Source organism: Diadema antillarum, unplaced genomic scaffold, assembly GCF_040938485.1.
Source record: "Diadema antillarum isolate AM-2024a unplaced genomic scaffold, OU_Dant_1.0 seq00000086_RagTag, whole genome shotgun sequence".
NCBI classification, from domain to species: domain Eukaryota; kingdom Metazoa; phylum Echinodermata; class Echinoidea; order Diadematoida; family Diadematidae; genus Diadema; species Diadema antillarum.
This window is the reverse complement of record NW_027271178.1, coordinates 977,653-996,600: the sequence shown is the minus strand read 5'-3', so window position 1 is coordinate 996,600 and position 18,948 is coordinate 977,653. Positions and strand designations below refer to the sequence as shown.

Here is an 18,948-nt window from a genome sequence, read left to right as displayed (position 1 = left end):
TGAGTTATGGTTCTGTACATTGTTACAACCATTTAACATTTTCGGGTCAGGAACTTTCAGGCAGAGTGTTATAAAACACTAATATGGGAATCTCTGTATCAACCGGAACTCGAAGCACGCATAGGGTTTACTGTCTGAGTCCATGAAATCACCTCTGAATTCTATAAGTTGATGACTGATGACATTTGAGAATGTATAGCATTTCTATTATGACTGAAATTGCTGCGTGTCATTTGGTTTTACATTTAACAGCTGAATTAGATAACATGCAAAACAGTGGTATAAAAATCTCAAAACTGTAAAAAAAAAAAGTGGTGTGAGACACTTAAAATGTACTTTGACAATAATTCATACGCATATTTATCACGTCAGCAATAATTTACCTATCGCAGTTCTGAACTACATCTTCTGTCTCTTTCGGAATGGAAAGTTTGAGGATATTCTTCACACTTAACTATCTGGGAGAGGTATATCTACGTCCAGTACACTGTACTGCGATTTCTTCGAATTTCCCGTTTGTCGCCTAATGAGGGCGTTTTTTATATAGCATTCGACAGGTTACAGCTAAAATTGGCAAACTCTTTGTCTGCTGTCAAGAAGACAACAACAACAATCCGTCTTTATCTGCAGGTTTCCTATGAACATGCCAACCGACGAAAGAGTACGAGAAGCTGACACTAGATCTTTCTCGCGACATCATTTGACGTTACTTTGCAGATCACTCACAGTAATTTAAAAGTAATTTCTGACGATTCTATCAAACATGATTGATTTGTAATGATAGTTACCGTTACTACCATGGTATATAAATGTCCACATAACGCGGGCTTTCGTCGTTGAAGAAACACACATTGCTTCAGCCTTTACACATTCAACAAGTTAGTCTAACGCTTTGAAGCACACAAGCGAATAAATATATGATATGTTTATGTTTGGTACTGCACAATCGTAACATCACTGTTATTGCAAAACTTACGTGTATCAATCTGTTGTTTTTTTTTTTTTCATGAAAAGTATTTTCCCCCTATCATAAAGATTATTAGCAAAATTTGCTAACTTTCTCTCTCTGACCGTCCGCCATATTGTACCCAAGACATGCATCTTAAATCCTCGCGTATTAAAGCACAGGATACAAGATGGCGACTGCCTGGATCCTGCGATTCTCTTCACGACGAATGACATGCTTGCGACTTGTGACGTAAATTCGCGCCAAAACACGAAGAGACAGAGAAGGCAGAGGGAGAAAAGCGTTCATAGGCGGGAAGCACTACCACGGGGTCATCTGTGACGTCATTTTAAGAACTGTTCGAGGTTTGCAAAGGGAAGTTCCAAACGTACGTTGACCAGAAAGGCGATGGCGAAACTGAAGACGCACGAACCAACGAAGTAGTAAGACTGGAAAGGGAAAGAGACAGAGAGGCGTGGGTTAAACGTTGGCACAATCAGAATAAGCCAAACTATAAGAATGTTTCATATGAAAGTAAGATAATACTAATCAGAGGAGTGAAGGTTGAGGTGTGAACTTTCCAATTTGACTCGCTCTACAAATAAAATTTATAAGATCGCAACTGCTGCATGTCGGAAAAAAGGAACCACGGGACTTGAAGCGGTAAATGACAGGTTCGAGTCCCGTGGTTCCTTTTTTCCGACATGTTTGTTGAATTACAGATCAGCAGATGCTATCTTATAAATTTCATTTGTAGAGGGAGATAAACTGGCCAATTCATACAAGCTAGCTTGCGTCGAGTAAAGAACAAAAAGAGATGGCAATACACAAGTACAACATTAATTTCCTTCAGGAGAATTTCAGCCACAAGACGTATCAACCGGTATTCTTGTAGCAGCTGTTGTTATTGCTTGTAATACACACATTTCGTTTGATAATCCACCAAATACTACGTAATACATGTAGTTTGAAGATAAACACCGTCTGCTCTAATAGTCCTGGATCGTACGAGAGAACAGTACTTACCATGAATACAGCATTACTGTTGAGGGCGCTAGCGGTGTTACCCGTCAAGATCTGCATGACTAGTGGGTGGAATAGATAGGCGGAGTAGGTCATCCTGCACAGCGGTAGCCACGCCTTCCATGACAGGAAGTCATTGATCCAACCTGTCAATCAAAACGTAAGATCGATGACGTCGAGATAGATTTCTTACAGAGAACTACATCATGGCAGCAGACTACTAAAAACGGTTATTATAATAGACCTTATCATTTCATCATGTGTTCTTCCCCGAGTGGTTTCATGTTGAAATGGCAATAGGCATTTCGAAGTAAATAGGAAAATTTCTATGACAAGAAGATTTCTTTGCAACTGATTGACAAATTGCCCTACATCGACGTAAATAAGCACTGAATTGATCAGTGTTTTAGTAGTAGCCATGATAAAAAATCATGGGCGTACATACTCGAGCAGGATTCGAACCCACGACCTCCTGATCACCGGACAGGCGTCATCTCCACTAGACCACCGAGCTTTCGCCCGACAGCAAGTGTTGGTTCTAATCCTTATAGCATGCAGCGGGTACTGCTTTTGTTATTCAAATTTATGAAGTTCTTCCGTCGTGATGTTTTCATTGCAACTGATTGACAAATTGCCCTACATCGACGTAAATAAGCACTGAATTGATCAGTGTTTTAGTAGTAGCCATGATAAAAAATCATGGGCGTACATACTCGAGCAGGATTCGAACCCACGACCTCCTGATCACCGGACAGGCGTCATCTCCACTAGACCACCGAGCTTTCGCCCGACAGCAAGTGTTGGTTCTAATCCTTATAGCATGCAGCGGGTACTGCTTTTGTTATTCAAATTTATGAAGTTCTTCCGTCGTGATGTTTTCATTGCAACTGATTGACAAATTGCCCTACATCGACGTAAATAAGCACTGAATTGATCAGTGTTTTAGTAGTAGCCATGATAAAAAATCATGGGCGTACATACTCGAGCAGGATTCGAACCCACGACCTCCTGATCACCGGACAGGCGTCATCTCCACTAGACCACCGAGCTTTCGCCCGACAGCAAGTGTTGGTTCTAATCCTTATAGCATGCAGCGGGTACTGCTTTTGTTATTCAAATTTATGAAGTTCTTCCGTCGTGATGTTTTCATTGCAACTGATTGACAAATTGCCCTACATCGACGTAAATAAGCACTGAATTGATCAGTGTTTTAGTAGTAGCCATGATAAAAAATCATGGGCGTACATACTCGAGCAGGATTCGAACCCACGACCTCCTGATCACCGGACAGGCGTCATCTCCACTAGACCACCGAGCTTTCGCCCGACAGCAAGTGTTGGTTCTAATCCTTATAGCATGCAGCGGGTACTGCTTTTGTTATTCAAATTTATGAAGTTCTTCCGTCGTGATGTTTTCATTGCAACTGATTGACAAATTGCCCTACATCGACGTAAATAAGCACTGAATTGATCAGTGTTTTAGTAGTAGCCATGATAAAAAATCATGGGCGTACATACTCGAGCAGGATTCGAACCCACGACCTCCTGATCACCGGACAGGCGTCATCTCCACTAGACCACCGAGCTTTCGCCCGACAGCAAGTGTTGGTTCTAATCCTTATAGCATGCAGCGGGTACTGCTTTTGTTATTCAAATTTATGAAGTTCTTCCGTCGTGATGTTTTCATTGCAACTGATTGACAAATTGCCCTACATCGACGTAAATAAGCACTGAATTGATCAGTGTTTTAGTAGTAGCCATGATAAAAAATCATGGGCGTACATACTCGAGCAGGATTCGAACCCACGACCTCCTGATCACCGGACAGGCGTCATCTCCACTAGACCACCGAGCTTTCGCCCGACAGCAAGTGTTGGTTCTAATCCTTATAGCATGCAGCGGGTACTGCTTTTGTTATTCAAATTTATGAAGTTCTTCCGTCGTGATGTTTTCATTGCAACTGATTGACAAATTGCCCTACATCGACGTACGCCCATGATTTTTTATCATGGCTACTACTAAAACACTGATCAATTCAGTGCTTATTTACGTCGATGTAGGGCAATTTGTCAATCAGTTGCAATGAAAACATCACGACGGAAGAACTTCATAAATTTGAATAACAAAAGCAGTACCCGCTGCATGCTATAAGGATTAGAACCAACACTTGCTGTCGGGCGAAAGCTCGGTGGTCTAGTGGAGATGACGCCTGTCCGGTGATCAGGAGGTCGTGGGTTCGAATCCTGCTCGAGTATGTACGCCCATGATTTTTTATCATGGCTACTACTAAAACACTGATCAATTCAGTGCTTATTTACGTCGATGTAGGGCAATTTGTCAATCAGTTGCAATGAAAACATCACGACGGAAGAACTTCATAAATTTGAATAAGAAGATTTCTCTTGTCTAAAACAATTGTGTCTTTATATTGTCGTCCTAATAGAGCCCTTTTGTTGTCTTCTTCTCCTTCTCTATTCTGTCTCATTCTCAATTTTTATTTCTATTCATAATTTCATTGCCTTACACTACTTTGATTATTACTTAATTAATTTCTTATTGTTCTGTATACAATTAAATGTTCAGTCATCCTTATTTGTATTGTTATCAGTGCAAGCAAGCAAAACAAACAAACAAATTAACCAACAACAAACCAAACGAAGCCTATGACAAGATTACTTTTTCCATGTCAGATACTGCTTAGAAATCAATCAAGTACATTTTAATCAATTTTGTGTCGTCTTACCGCCATAGCCAGAAACGCAGGCGAAGATCACCCAAGCCATTGCGCATGCCCAGCCCAGGTGCGCGAAGGCCATATAAAGGGCGTTCTCTACGGTAGTCAATGGCTTGCCGTTGAACTCCCCTTGGAGACCGTAGACTACGGCCAGGCCGGTGGCCGCGGCGGCGAGCCAACCTCCGATGGCAACCAGCTGTATGAGGAAGACGGAGTACTAGTAACTCGGTTGTGCGATTGTTACAAAATGATAGTTAAGATTAATGCAACAAAGTTGTTTCACCACGGTATTGAGTCATAATTCTATTATAAAATAACCACAATGGTAATAAACATCATAATGACCATTATGTAAATCGATATCAGCATTACTAGTTTAATTAATCGAGAAAAATTCTTCTCACCCGATGCATGCGAACTTTCTTCCCCCGTCGTCTGTGGAACGCGTAGCCCAGCGCAATGCCAATCAGATAGGGAACAATACGACAATACGGCTTGACGTAGACTACGGAGAAGACATCGTCTCCATTTGAATGACCCATGTCCAGAGCACCCCTGTGCAGTGAAACAACAAAACATGTAAGCATTCAACATTTCCATTACATAATATTATGAATAAAGTATCAGCCTATACTTCCATGAAACTGAACATCATGCGCTAATATTGTTGGCTTCCATTCTACAGTCAACCTTGTCTAAGTAGAATCCCAAAAGGACCTTCAAAAAAAAAATCTTTCGACTTCCGTGAATGTCGACATATACAAAAGAATTATCACGTGTTTGTACCCATCCCTGCAGAACATTCCTTCGACTTTGCACCCTTTTTTTCGACTTGTGCGAGGTTGACGCATTTCATTGTTGAGTGCGCTACAGTCAAGCTGAATACCAACTGCGCCTTTCATAATTCAAAGAAATTTTTGAACTGCTTTCATTTTTGCGATGCTTTTGTTGCACGATTTGAATCCAAAACAACCAGAGCATTAGTAGCAATTATATAAAATGACACTGGACACTGATCATACTGTAAGTATATCGTCGTTGTTACGTGCGGGACGATATAGTTTGTTTGTTTGTTTGTATGTTTGTTTCTGAGACATTATCATAATCATGTGAGCTGAATAGTCTTACTTGGATACCCTACGTTTGTATCTTGTTTAAAATGTTGCATGACCACGCGGTTATTCAGCTCAGTTCAACAAAATTAGGCCTTTAAAAAAAAGTTGGAAAATCGGCAAAAGAAATATCTGATCTGTTTATATTGCATTGTAGGTAAAGGATCAAACAGAATTGGTGTTCGTTGAACTGGTACTTTTTAGTGTAGCTACATGTACGTGTACTTAATTGTTATACATGTACTCACATTAGCGCCACTTTGAAATCGTTGACTATCATCAGAGCTATGGTTGTGGCTATACTGGCAACGCCAAGCAAGGTCAGAATGGCTAGTCCCACACCTGGCTTTCTGCGTTGGGTTTCAAGTTCAGGTTCATATGAAACAGGTGAAGAGAGAGAGAGAGAGAGAGGGAGGGAGAGAGAGATAAAGAGAGAGTTCAACTTTATATCAGTGTGAAACATCTATATTGCAACACTTTACAGTCTTCATTTCAAGTAAAATTGCGAGCGTTCATGACGAAATATCTATTATTCAAGAAATGCAAGCGCAAAAAACAAACATTACTGCTCTACCATACGATGGGTTCATTGTGATTCCATTATCTCCGCACTATTTTCTCGTCAGCATGTCAGCTCCCAAAGTATTCACGATACGTTTGTATTTGTTTGGAAAGTGGAAGACAAAAAAAAACGAAGAAAAGAAAAGAATGACGTGAGTTTATAAGAGTCCAAAATGACATGACATCTTGATAGAATTAATGTAATAGACAATCATCAGATCACATTATCCATATCCTTGACATCAACATTAATGGAATCCGTAAGCACTATCATTAGCGTAGGTACTTCAACTTTATGGGCATCAATTTGCTATTATGATTCTTGTGCAAATAACATTACGTAGATATCATACAAACGAGTGTACGTTAATAGCATGGATGATTAATAAACCTTTAATGATGTTGCACGGTTCTCACCGATATAGGGCGATAAGAATCACGGGACTGATGAGGTAAAACTGCATGTCATTGGCCAGGTACCAGGCCCAGTAGATGCACTGAAAGTGAAACAAAGATTAGGAAGAGAAAGAGAAAAAAAATAGTGCCGGTAGAGATCACAGCTCTTTCTGAAAGTGCTTCACTGCCAAGTACGTCCGTAACAGGAGGAATGGTGCTAATAGTATTTAATTTTGCCAGGATAGCCTCCTCCTCTTCCTCCTTCTTCTTCTCCTCCTCCTCATCCTCCTCCTCATCCTCATCATCATCATCATCATCTTCTTCTTCTTCTTTCTTGATTCTCTATTTTCTATTCTCTTTTTCTTCATACGAAATTCCTCTTCTAAAACTGAAGATGAAATAATGGATTTACAAGCTAACAATACTGGTTGGAAAAATACCCAAAAAGACACAGAATGCAAGATGTATTCACAATAATTCATAATACATGAAGTGTTTTGCCACAACTGTACATGGAACATCTTTCGTGGAAGCAGATCCGTATTCCAGGAGACAAATGACCCAACAAGGCGCTCTAAACGTCCGTAAATCATGGGCTTTTTATAAACCAACCTCCCTCAAGCCTCAACGCTACAACACCCGCACATACTCACCCCGCTAGATGCGTTCTTCGGGTAGAAATTGTTGATGTACAACAGGTTGGTCCACCAGTATTCCTCGCAGTGGAAATTGTAGCGCGCCGCCGAGGACCACAAGGGACCTTCCCCGAAGTACGGGCGGAGGTAGAGGGTGAAAAGCATGGCGAATCCAAGGGCGGGAAGAAGCCTGAGAAATCGATGTCGGAAAAGACGACGAATCAACTTTGACATGCTGATTTAAATTGCTCACGATATCCTGAGGTGCCATGCATTCCATCCATGTTGTTAACCAAAGCTCGGAGCGAATGAATAAACCTTAGTTTATGACTTGTTGAATAATAATAAATAACAATTCACTTAAGGGGTAGCACGAAAGGACCAAAAGACCATTCTGGTCTTTTGCAAATTCGTGACAGCGCATCATCGTACGAAAGAAATTTAAATCACGGACGTGATGTGGATAGCTCTTTAATACCTTCCCCCCTATACTTAAACTGTTCAGCTTTGTATTTCTGGAAGGAATGGTTTGCCACTATTTCAGCAGTGCAGTCGTGTTTGCCGGAGTGAAATGGACATCGAAATTGGTTGTCAATGAACATTTTAGTCGATAGTTTGCTAGGAATTACTCCCCAGAGACTGAAAAAAAAAAATACAAGAATGTTACCACTCTTTCTGGCGCCCTCGGGACTTCAAACCAACATTTCTGCGTCATCGTTACTAATGGGCTACAAAGCCCCCCTAAACCCTGCCATACTTGCAATTAATATATGTGAAGATGAAAGTGTGGCGCTTCAAGGTCAAGGTGAATTTGACCGTTAAGGTATAGGCATTGCCCGAGAAACTAACGTAAGATTTGTTAATATTCTACATTGCGATCTTCGCCGACTCATCAATGTTTATGTAAGTATCGCCTTCGTCAGCGTCATCCTCGTGTTTAACTTTGCCATTACATTGATCGTCATCATCAGTAACATTAAAAAGTCCAAGTATATGATAAAGATTATATCATAGTCACCACTATGAAGTTGCCATTTTCATTATCAGTACTAATCCTATATCATCATTATCATCACCACCACCACCATTATCGCCATACTGCATGCATATCATATCGTTATCATAATCATTGTTTTCGTTATTGTATAGATTTCCTTCATCATCGTCATCATAATCGAAATCATCATTTTTTTTGTTCACATCATCAGCTGAAACATTTACTATCGTCATCATGTTCGTCCTCAGCTTCCTCCTCCACCATCTCATTGTCATCATCATCATCATCACCACCACCACCACCACCACCATTATCGTTACATGTACATCACAGGTAAATATTATCATCAATGTGTTCATTATCATAGCCACTCCTTCGTTGTGATCATCATCATCGATATCATTAACCTCCTGTAGTACACCATCTTATTATCACCATCATCATCAGCATCACCATCATCACCACCATCACCTACAATCACAAAGTAGATTATGTGTAAACCTTCCTGTCAGCCAGGGCTCACCCACCTCCAATACCGATGGAAGTAGAACATAGGCCAGGAAACGCGGCCTTCCGTCCGTGCCATTCGGCCCAGAGAGATGTAAGTCAGCAACAAGCCACTTGGAGGTGAAAAAGAACGTAACTTTGTTGAATCTCGCAGACGATATTTCGGTATAAACAGCGATGTGTATATTCCTTTATACATGTATATATACGTGATAGGGCAAAAAGACTTCAGAATTTGAGTTTAGCTATACTTATCCACATTATTAAGAGAGCAAATTTACAGTTTGATAGGAGGTAAATTCATTTTAGTACCCGATGTACGGAGCAATCGTCATTCTGGCTAAACTCTAGAAGTCCTACATATTTTCTGTGAATAAACATCTTCTAGTACCAAGAGAGCATGAAGATATCAACCAAAACGGTTCTCTACTCCACACAACACTTCATATCATCTAAAAGATACAAGAGTATAGAGCAGACAAGGCTAAACAAAACAACGACGACAATAAAAAACAAGACAAAACAAAAACAAAACAAAACAAACAAAACAAATATTTGTATCCAATGTGACGTAAGAAGTGGTCTCCTCCGGCCACATTTATGCATCGAAATGCTCCTCGAGTCTCACCTGAGGAGAAAGAAGGTGTCCACGGCAGGAAACCCATTGCTCACCCCCTGCATCGCAAAATTCTTCAGCCTTCCGATCAGATATATCCCGTCCCCTTCAAATGATAAGGAGGAAAGGGTTATCAACATACATTTGTTGGACTTCGCGCAAGTCGAAAAAGTTGCTAAGTCGATGAGAAATATAGCTGCGGATGGATACAAACATGTGCTTTTTATATTGTGTTAGTCGAAGTTCACCTAAGTCGAATGATTTTCTCAGGTCCCAAGGGAAGCGAGGTTGATTGTATTGCTATGGCATTTATATGTTTAAGGCATTTCGATTCAGAGATTAATAGAGAATAAAGAGACGATTTTGGTTTCTCCTGGTTTGTTACATTGTAATCTGAAAGAATGAAGACAACAGAAAAGTGTTGTGTGTGTGTGTGTGTGTGTGTGTGTTCAAAAGAGTATCATAAGATGCCTTAAAGATTGTGTCAACTATCGCTTTACTTTTTTTTCCAGACAACCAAAATCTTTGGCCGCCTAAAGTCACATTGTCTTAAATTCTATATTGATGCATTAGCCTTTTCATGACTATTGATTGTCAGCAAATAGAAAATAAATAACTCTGAGATGCATAAAAAAAGAGAAATATGTATACACACATATCGTATATATGTGTTGACGTCTGTAGAGAAAAAAAAAGCCGAAAGAAGGAAAGTAATAAAGTAAAGATAACAATATTATGATATGAACTCAGAGAAAAAGAACGTTGAGCCATAACTCATTTGTAAACGTTAAGTAATTGAAAGATAGTAAACGACAAGCTGAGGAAATTAAGAAATAAAAAACACTACAGAGAAATAGAAAGGAGGTTGAGAAGATATAGACATATAGTGAAACGCAGAATCAAGTAGAATGCTGTAATAAACGGGGGGGGTGACGAGAGTACAGGCTAAGATAGAAAGAAAGAGACAGAAAAAACATCACAAAGGACGAGGAAAAGAAAACGACTAAAACGGCACTTAAAGGGGATGGCTAGTAACTGATCAGTGGGAATCAGTGGGAATGCTGGGGGATGCTTGTTCCAATTCTTGTGGGATTCATTTAAGAGTACATTATATATCTATTTGTGTGAAAATTATTTGCTTCAGAATGGTCTCATATTCAAGTCATGTACAGTTTAATGTTTCCAGGTTAGCATGCCTGTACAGTGACGGGGCGATCATTAACAGCCCATTAACGATCGCCCCTTTAAGCCTTCTCCGTAATGCTTTATACTTACAACTTGGTCCGAAGGTGGCGTAGAGAAGCATTCCCGTGTGACCCAGAATGACCCAGGTCATGCTGATGACCCGGATGCCATTCAAACACAGCATGTCACCCTTCCGGGTTCGGGTGCTCATCAGTTGTTCCATGGTCCGCGTGAAGGAGAAGCACAAAATAAAACGAGAAAGGCAGCTTGGTCGATCTGGGTAAAAGATAGAGAGAAAAAGAAGAATATAATGATCTTTCTCACCCGACAACTTCATTCCCTTACTAGTAGGCCCTATATCACTCGATTATGACTATTAATGTAGAAATAAAGTTATAATTAACGCGAAAGATATCATAGCTCAAAGACTTTACAGTCTAATCATAATCGAATAATGATACACCTAGTTGAGATATAACAAGACAAACACTTCAACATTTTCCTGTTAGCGTTATGATTAGAATGTCCCTAAAATCTCTCTGCGGCGGAGGCGGGGGGGGGGGGGGTTCGGGTTAAAATAGCTAATAAAATCACGCAGTTGTTATACAACTTGTTTTGTCTTTAAATGGCAGTGTAACCGTATGAATGAATGAATGAATGAATGAATGAATGTATGTATGAATGAATGGACAAATGAATAGTTGAACGAACGAACGAACGAACGAACGAACGAACGAACGAAAGAACGAACGAATGAATGAATGAATGAATGGATTATTGTATTATTAATTGAATATACAGTATGTGACTTTAACAGTGAAGAAAAAAATGTATACAACAAAGCACTGCTATGGCAATATTATAGACATTCAAGAAGCCACGCTGACTTTGATACCGCGACGTACTTTGTTTGGGCTGTTCGTTCATCTCCGTAGAGTGGGCCACTCCATTCTGCTTTTGGTGGTGTAAAAGAGGCAGCGTTTCGGAGCTGGCCTGGGTGTTCTCTTCCTTCCTTCGCTGCTGGTAGACGTCCAGGATTCCGCCCGACAAGACGAGAACGCCTACCACGCAGCACAACACACTGAAGAGGGAAAGGTAGGCAACAGAATCAAGTGATATATGTCATAATTGTAATTATATTTTTAATTAGTGTCTACTGAATCTGATCATCATTGCCTCTAAACAATTTGATAATCAGGATCTCCTTTCAGTCTCTGATTCCTTATAATATGTGACCCTGCATTACAAAGCCACCAAAAAAAGTCGTCAGACATGGAGTTTAAGTGAAGGGCGTGCAGATTCTAAAGGAGCAGACTTTAAGCTTTAAAATGATGTATACCTCTATGCCAATGGACTTTCCTATAACCTCTCTAAATAAAGGAAAGAAAGCACATGCTCTGGAAAAGGCTTTGCAGCCTGGGGTCTATTGAAGTACTTAATCTTTCCAAGTTCTGCCCTGTGCAATGGATGGGACAAAAAGACAAAAAGAAGGGAAGATCTGATTAGGCTAAAATTTTGCACACTGTACTCACATCATATTCATGACTAATCCTGACTTTCAAAGTATTTGCATAATCCTTCCAAAACTTATTAGAGTTGAACGTGAAGAGTGTTTAGAGGGTTTTCAAGAAATTAAAGGCATCTCTAAGACATACATAATCACACTATTTCACGCACAAAAAAGTGTAGGTCTACTCGAAAAGCTGGAAAAACCCGCAGCTTCCCATTCGTTTCATGATCCCAAACTTTCGAATTCTGTAAAAGATGAATTTTCTTTTAGAAGAGATGAAAAATTGACGATTGACTTGGTTGACCGATTTCGTCTATTTTGAGTCATCTCATAAAATTGGGCTGTGCGACTTTTTGTTACTTTTTTCGATACCCGGTCACATGTTATAGCACCGATTGGCATAGAAAACTCAAAGTGATCGCATCATTTATTGTACTTACACTGTGGCGTAGAATCCCGCGTCGTATTCTCGTGGTGGGTCTGTAGCACAGACTGTTCGAGTGACTTGAGGATTAAGTGCCTTCAGCTCATCGTACTGCAGATTGTCTTGAGAATAAACAATAGTAATAAAATATATGAATGTTATGATAACATAATATAGCATATAGAAATATATAATCTTAGATGCATGAACGTGTAGTAGTCCATTGCATTGTATCATGTTATGAGAAAGCCACGTAACTTTTTCACCATATTATCAACACCTTATATCGAATTACCAATGTCATCTCGAACACATACGTAGATAGCTATCGCCGACAGAGATACAGATCCGAAACTGTCTAATTACACACGCAATAACATTACACAAACACGCACGCACATACACCCAAATAATTAACATTGAGGAAGCTAAAATCAAATTTCAAATCGATTACAAAAAAAAATCATTTTAAAAGAAACAAAGGCAAAAAAAATAATGATAATGATAGGTACCTATAGATAGATAGATAGATAGATAGATAGATAGATAGATAGATACACAGGAAAAGTGCGAATACAGATATAGGTAGATGCATGATAATGATAAATACATACCGTATGTCCCCCCCCCCAAAAAAAAAAAAAAAGTTACAACGATACCCTCCTCAACGATAACTTTAAAAATAGTGAATCAATCCAATTTCAGGGTATGAAACTATACCTCATTGTCCACATCTCACAGAAAACCCCATTCAGTTTGCTTAAGTGGTCAAAGAGAAATGAGGAATTTTATTAGAGCATGTCAGGAATCTCTTCCCTCCAAGTTCTGTCTACTGTGTTCACACATTATGCAGTTCCAATAGTAATAAAGTGCTAAACTTGGAAGAATTGTACTCATGACATACTTTAAAACAATCCGCAATACTCTGTGACCGCTAAACCAAATTGAATGGAGTTTTCTGCAAAATAGAGCTAAGATACCATGTTTGAAGACACTGAAGTAGACGGTTTAATCATATTGGGTGTTATCAATGCGAAAAACCGATTGTATTTTTTTTTTGGGGGGGTGGGACATATACTAGTCTGTATAGATAGAGAAAGATAAATATGACAGAGAGAGAGAAGGATGAATTGATAGTTTGATAGACAGAAAGATAGCAAGAGAAAAAGAGCGAACAGACAGACAGACATACAGACAGAGATTAAATCGTTCTTACCGATGAGTTGAGATAAGGAACCGGCGACGTCGGCTTCGTCACACTCACTCGGAAGACACAGCCCCCATTTTAGTATGGGGAATATCTGGGAACGGAAGATGAATGATACTGATACAAGTCTCTTCGGGCAAGTTTAATGAAAAAGTACATTCATATTTCAGCTTCAATTTCAAATCTATTTTCTTATTTTTTGAGGAAAAATAACACGCATTATAACAAAATATAAAAATACCTAATGTCAAGCCTGGATACAGAAAAAAAAAATACGAACAGACGACATAACGGGTCGATGTATCAGTTTCAAAGTAAAAGAATGCTATACAGAAATACTAAAAAGCAAAGCTTGCTGAGTGTAAGTCCCAAAAAAACCCTAAGTGAAGAACAGGATGAGGAGCACGGGTACAACTAGAGACCAAACTAAACACTGAACTTAAAAAAAGAGAGAAAATATTCGTGGATATGATCTTTCCTCTGTCTTCAATGTATCTCTATTATCTATCTATTATCTATCTATTATATATCTATTTATCAATCGATCTATTCATTTATCTACATACCTATCTATCTATTGATCTATCTACACACCTACCTATCTGCCCACCTACCTATCTGCCTGGCTATTTATCTAATCCATCGATCTTTACGTCCGTTGAAATTGTGTCGAAGTTGTAAATTTCTTAATACCATAAAATTCGATGATAATGAAATAATCATGGAGTTGTCACAATTTCTTTGCCCAACTTCCAGATAAGCTTCACCACTTACCGCAGAGGTGACGTTCAACTTGAGCGAGGTTGTGCAGAAGTGAAAGTCTGGTTTGAGGCTCGAACACTCCGGGTAATGTCCAAGCCACGCAAGGTTGCCGATTAAGAAGCCGGGTTGGGTTTTTCCGCAGGCATCCAGAGCTGTCACAAAAAACAGTGTATTGCGTTCACTTTTGTTATGATTTTGTGGCTTATCTGTGAAAATCATTTTCAAACGGTTCGTTATTTGTATGTATCCTAAATGATGTGGCTAAAACGTAAGAAGATGTAAGTTGATGATAATGACAATGATAGTGATGGTGACGATGGGGATCATTATAGCGAGGATTAGATATGACGTATCCCTAAACGCTAATCAAAAAACAAAAAACAAACAAAACAAAACAGAATGGAGGGTGTCTGTACACTTTTGTATATGCAAACAGCCAACCGGCACGTGTAAATACAACTTCTTCCATATAACCTTCAAAGTTACATAATGGTGCATACCGATGTAGAGTTGTCATTGTCGTGTCATGATCAAGATGTCTACAGAGTGGACAGAATGATATGATAGTATAATGATGAAATAGTTTGTGTTTGTTGTTGACATGGTTTTTCTACCTGTCTCAACCCTCCCCCATCCCCTATCTCTCTTTAGATATATGTCATATATATGTATATATATATATATATATATATATATATACACGTATATATATATATATATATAATACCTCTTACCCAGGGTAGCATCGGCAGACCTGCCCTCGCTGAACATTTCTGCCAGCGCCTTCTGACATGGCATCGAAACCGTCAGATTCGGGAACAAGTTGGGAGGCAGCGTCCATCCTTCGGGGATGTCGGGAATGTTGGGAATCGGGAAGTCATCGGGAATGCGGTCTTCGATGTCGTCGGGAATCTTGGGGAAATCTTGGATGTCGAGTGCCAACAGCTCACGCGGAGCAGAGAGTAGAGGGACAAGAATGACAGTAACCAACTGAAGATGCATGTTGTCTGATCTCGGAGCGCGTTTTCGTTAAAACCTGGATGAACGGAAAAGAATTCAAACAACATTTATCAATGAACGTAACTCTGAAAGAGCCAATTAACATTAATGAAACTCTCTTGTAGAATATACACTAAAATATTTCGGTTTTTTTTTTAACTGTGTACAAGAAGAGCAAATTATTATTCATCATGGTAAATTAATCGAAGAACTACACATACTGTAGGCCTACGAAACAAGTTCGTTTCGACAAAATCAATGCACAATGGAGAGCTTTATATACATGCAACAGTAGTATGTAGAGTGAACTCAAATCCGTTCTAGACTCATTCATTCAGGTAGGCCCTATGTCGGTTATGTAACTTACCTCCACCCAGAGTGGTGGGTTATCGCAAAGCGGTTCAGTAAATTCAAGAAAACCAATTCGAATCAAGGATCGGAAGCATCATCAGTCGGTCCAAGATGTAGTCCACCTTATTAAGGTTCAAACTGATTTGAAGGAGAGATGTTCACGTTTTCCCATCAGTTCGCTTGAAATGCGGCGACTTCCACCACGCGAAAATGGCCAGATCACATAACCATGCACGCTTGAAGAAGAATGCAACTACATGTACTTGTACAGTCATAGCCAAAAATAACCCGCCACGGTCTTTTCGTTCCTTCCCCGCACTGTTTGCCAAACTCACCACCACAGCCGCTCTGCAAACAAAGAACGAGATGAGCTGCGATGCAGTGGAGCGCAGTATCCGTGCGAGTCGTTCGCCGCTCGCCGGGTACGGCGGCTTGGGATGGAGACGGAAATGCAAATTTCGTCGACGGCGTGAATCCGAGAATAAACAATGATCACGGTTTCGAGGCATGGTAAACAAAAAACTGGGTTGCGGAGGACCAATCCTGACCGTGTGAATGGATGTAATTCTTTAATTTCATCTGGTGCAGAAGAAACGTGTTATCAAATTACAATGTATCAGGTTGAACTACCAAGAACTTTGCCGAGTTCGACGTCCAACTCCAAGTGACCCGTTATACACTGTACCTCTCTAACCTGGCAAAGCCACAAACACAAAATATCAATTATGGTCATGTTGCCTCTGATGAAAATTCTGCTAGGACAGAAAGCTGGGCCCCGTATGACTCCATTAAAAAAAAAAAAAAAAACTGACAAGAACTGCAAAATGATCGTTTGACTGAAAACTAAGAAATATGTATCCACTTGATTTGATTTGATTTGATTTGATTTGATGCATATACATACATTATTCACAAATATGCACATAGTTTGTACATGAAACATATTACACATTTTGTCTGGATCGTCATAAGCTATGAAAAGCTTGACTGGGACGCCCAGTATGGATAACGTACACATATTATGTACATAAACATCATTAAAAAAAATGTATTATGCGCGTTCAATTTGTTCATAGATAGGAAGATGAAAGAAAGAGAGAAAAAGAAAGAAAAGTGAGAGGAAAAGATAAGGAGAGGGATACTCTACATCATGGTAATTAAAGGTATACAAGATTGACAATTCTGGTAACAACTAACATAGAAAGACTCGCTGCTATTATGTACGTAGTGTACGTATGACAAAATAAACCTGTGAACCTGGGGTAAGACAGCAGGCAAGAACCATGCAAATAGTATTGTTTAAACATATTTGCAAAGAAGGGTATTCTTTACTAGTCTTCTAAAAGTATGCTTTGATTGGCACCGTCGCACTTCATGAGAAAGAGAATTCCAGATGTCAGGACCGGCATGTCGTATGGATCGATGGGCAAGGGCAGTTTTTGGATTTTCTAGGTCACGTTTGTCGAGGTTCTGGTTGAATAACTATGAATAGCCGAATTAAAACGAAACATGTTTAACAGGTTGGTGGGAAGTTCTTGCGAATGGAATCTATACATAAAGACAGCACTTTGGAGGTAATGAATGTCGTAAATGGAAAGTGTACGCAATTGAAAAAACAATGGGTTTGCATGAGACCTGTAATCCGAGTTCGTGCAAATACGAACAGCTTTTTTCTGAAGGAGAAACAGTGAGTTGAGTTTAGTCTTCTGACAAGCCCAAACGATATTGCAGTAAGAAATATAAGGCAGGATAATGGAATTATAAATGGTGAACAACGTAGAGCTTGATATGTATGGTCTGAGTTTGTACAATATTCCAACTCCGCGTGCTACAGAAGTCACAACATTGGCAATATGCAGATTCCAGTTCAACTTGTCATCTATAGTAATGCCTAAAAACTTCGTACTTTCTTTCTGTTCAATTTTCATGTCATCTATAATAATATCAAAATGAATGCCACAGTTTAGTGATCGTTGACTTTTGAACTTTATATAATTTGTCTTTTCTACATTTAATGATAACTTATTGCTTCTGAACCATTCGGAGACTTTGGGTAATTCTGTATTCATAGTGTCAATAAGACGCTCAAGATTATGATCAGAAAGAAATACATTGGTATCATCTGCAAATAGAATGAAATGAAGTAAAGAGGATGAATTACAGATATCATTGATGTATATAAGAAATAACAAAGGCCCCAGGATTGAACCTTGGGGAACCCCACATTTTACTGGTAATACATCAGAGTGAAAGTTATTATAGATGGTATATTGTTTTCGGTCACAAAGATAGTTCTTGAACCACATAAGAGGAGTTCCTCGTATACCATAAACATTCATCTTTTCTAACAATATACTATGATCAATGGTATCAAAAGCTTTACTAAGGTCCATAAATACTCCAAGTACATGTTCTTTCTTAGACAATGAAATGGAAATCTTATCACAGAGTTCAATAAGAGCTATGTCTGTTGAGTTGTGTTTCCTAAAACCATATTGACAAGACGTGAGTAAGTTATTTTGTATCAGAAAACCGTAGAGTCTGTTATAAACAATTCTTTCAAGAACTTTTGACAAGCTAGAGAGAATAGATATAGGACGGTAATTGCTTATAAAGGAAGCATCTTCTTTCTTGTGAATGGGTATAACTTTGGCAAGTTTCATTTTACTTGGGATAACACCAGTACTTAATGATAAGTTGACAATATGAGTAAGTGGAGTAACAACATTCAAAACTACTTTCTTTAAAAGATTATTACTTATATCATCATGACTCACTGAATCATTACATTTGAGCGAATTAACAACTTGAATGATTTCATTATGTGTTGCTGGAACAAAAAATATAGAAAACTCACATGGGGTTTCCAAATAATACCTAAAATCTACCTTTGTGCTTGGCACCTTTGAAGCTTGATTAGGTCCAATGTTTACAAAATATGAATTAAAAACATTTGCTATATCTATTGATTTATGATATGCATG

At 39.1% G+C, this 18,948-nt stretch overlaps 1 protein-coding gene across 1 annotated transcript; it reads right to left on the bottom strand.

Annotated features, from left to right (window-relative positions):
* Positions 1–1,290: 1,290 nt before the first annotated feature.
* Positions 1,291–15,616, bottom strand: LOC139726514 (nose resistant to fluoxetine protein 6-like). The gene is made up of 15 exons (XM_071637470.1): positions 15,349–15,616; positions 14,627–14,766; positions 13,862–13,946; positions 12,662–12,767; positions 11,617–11,792; positions 10,802–10,987; positions 9,539–9,632; positions 8,931–9,023; positions 7,425–7,596; positions 6,793–6,872; positions 6,063–6,164; positions 5,107–5,257; positions 4,712–4,898; positions 1,973–2,115; positions 1,291–1,395 (listed from the first exon to the last, which is right to left on the bottom strand). The coding sequence occupies exons 1-15, from the start codon at positions 15,614–15,616 to the stop codon at positions 1,291–1,293; spliced, it is 2,088 nt and encodes a 695-aa protein (XP_071493571.1).
* Positions 15,617–18,948: the final 3,332 nt, after the last annotated feature.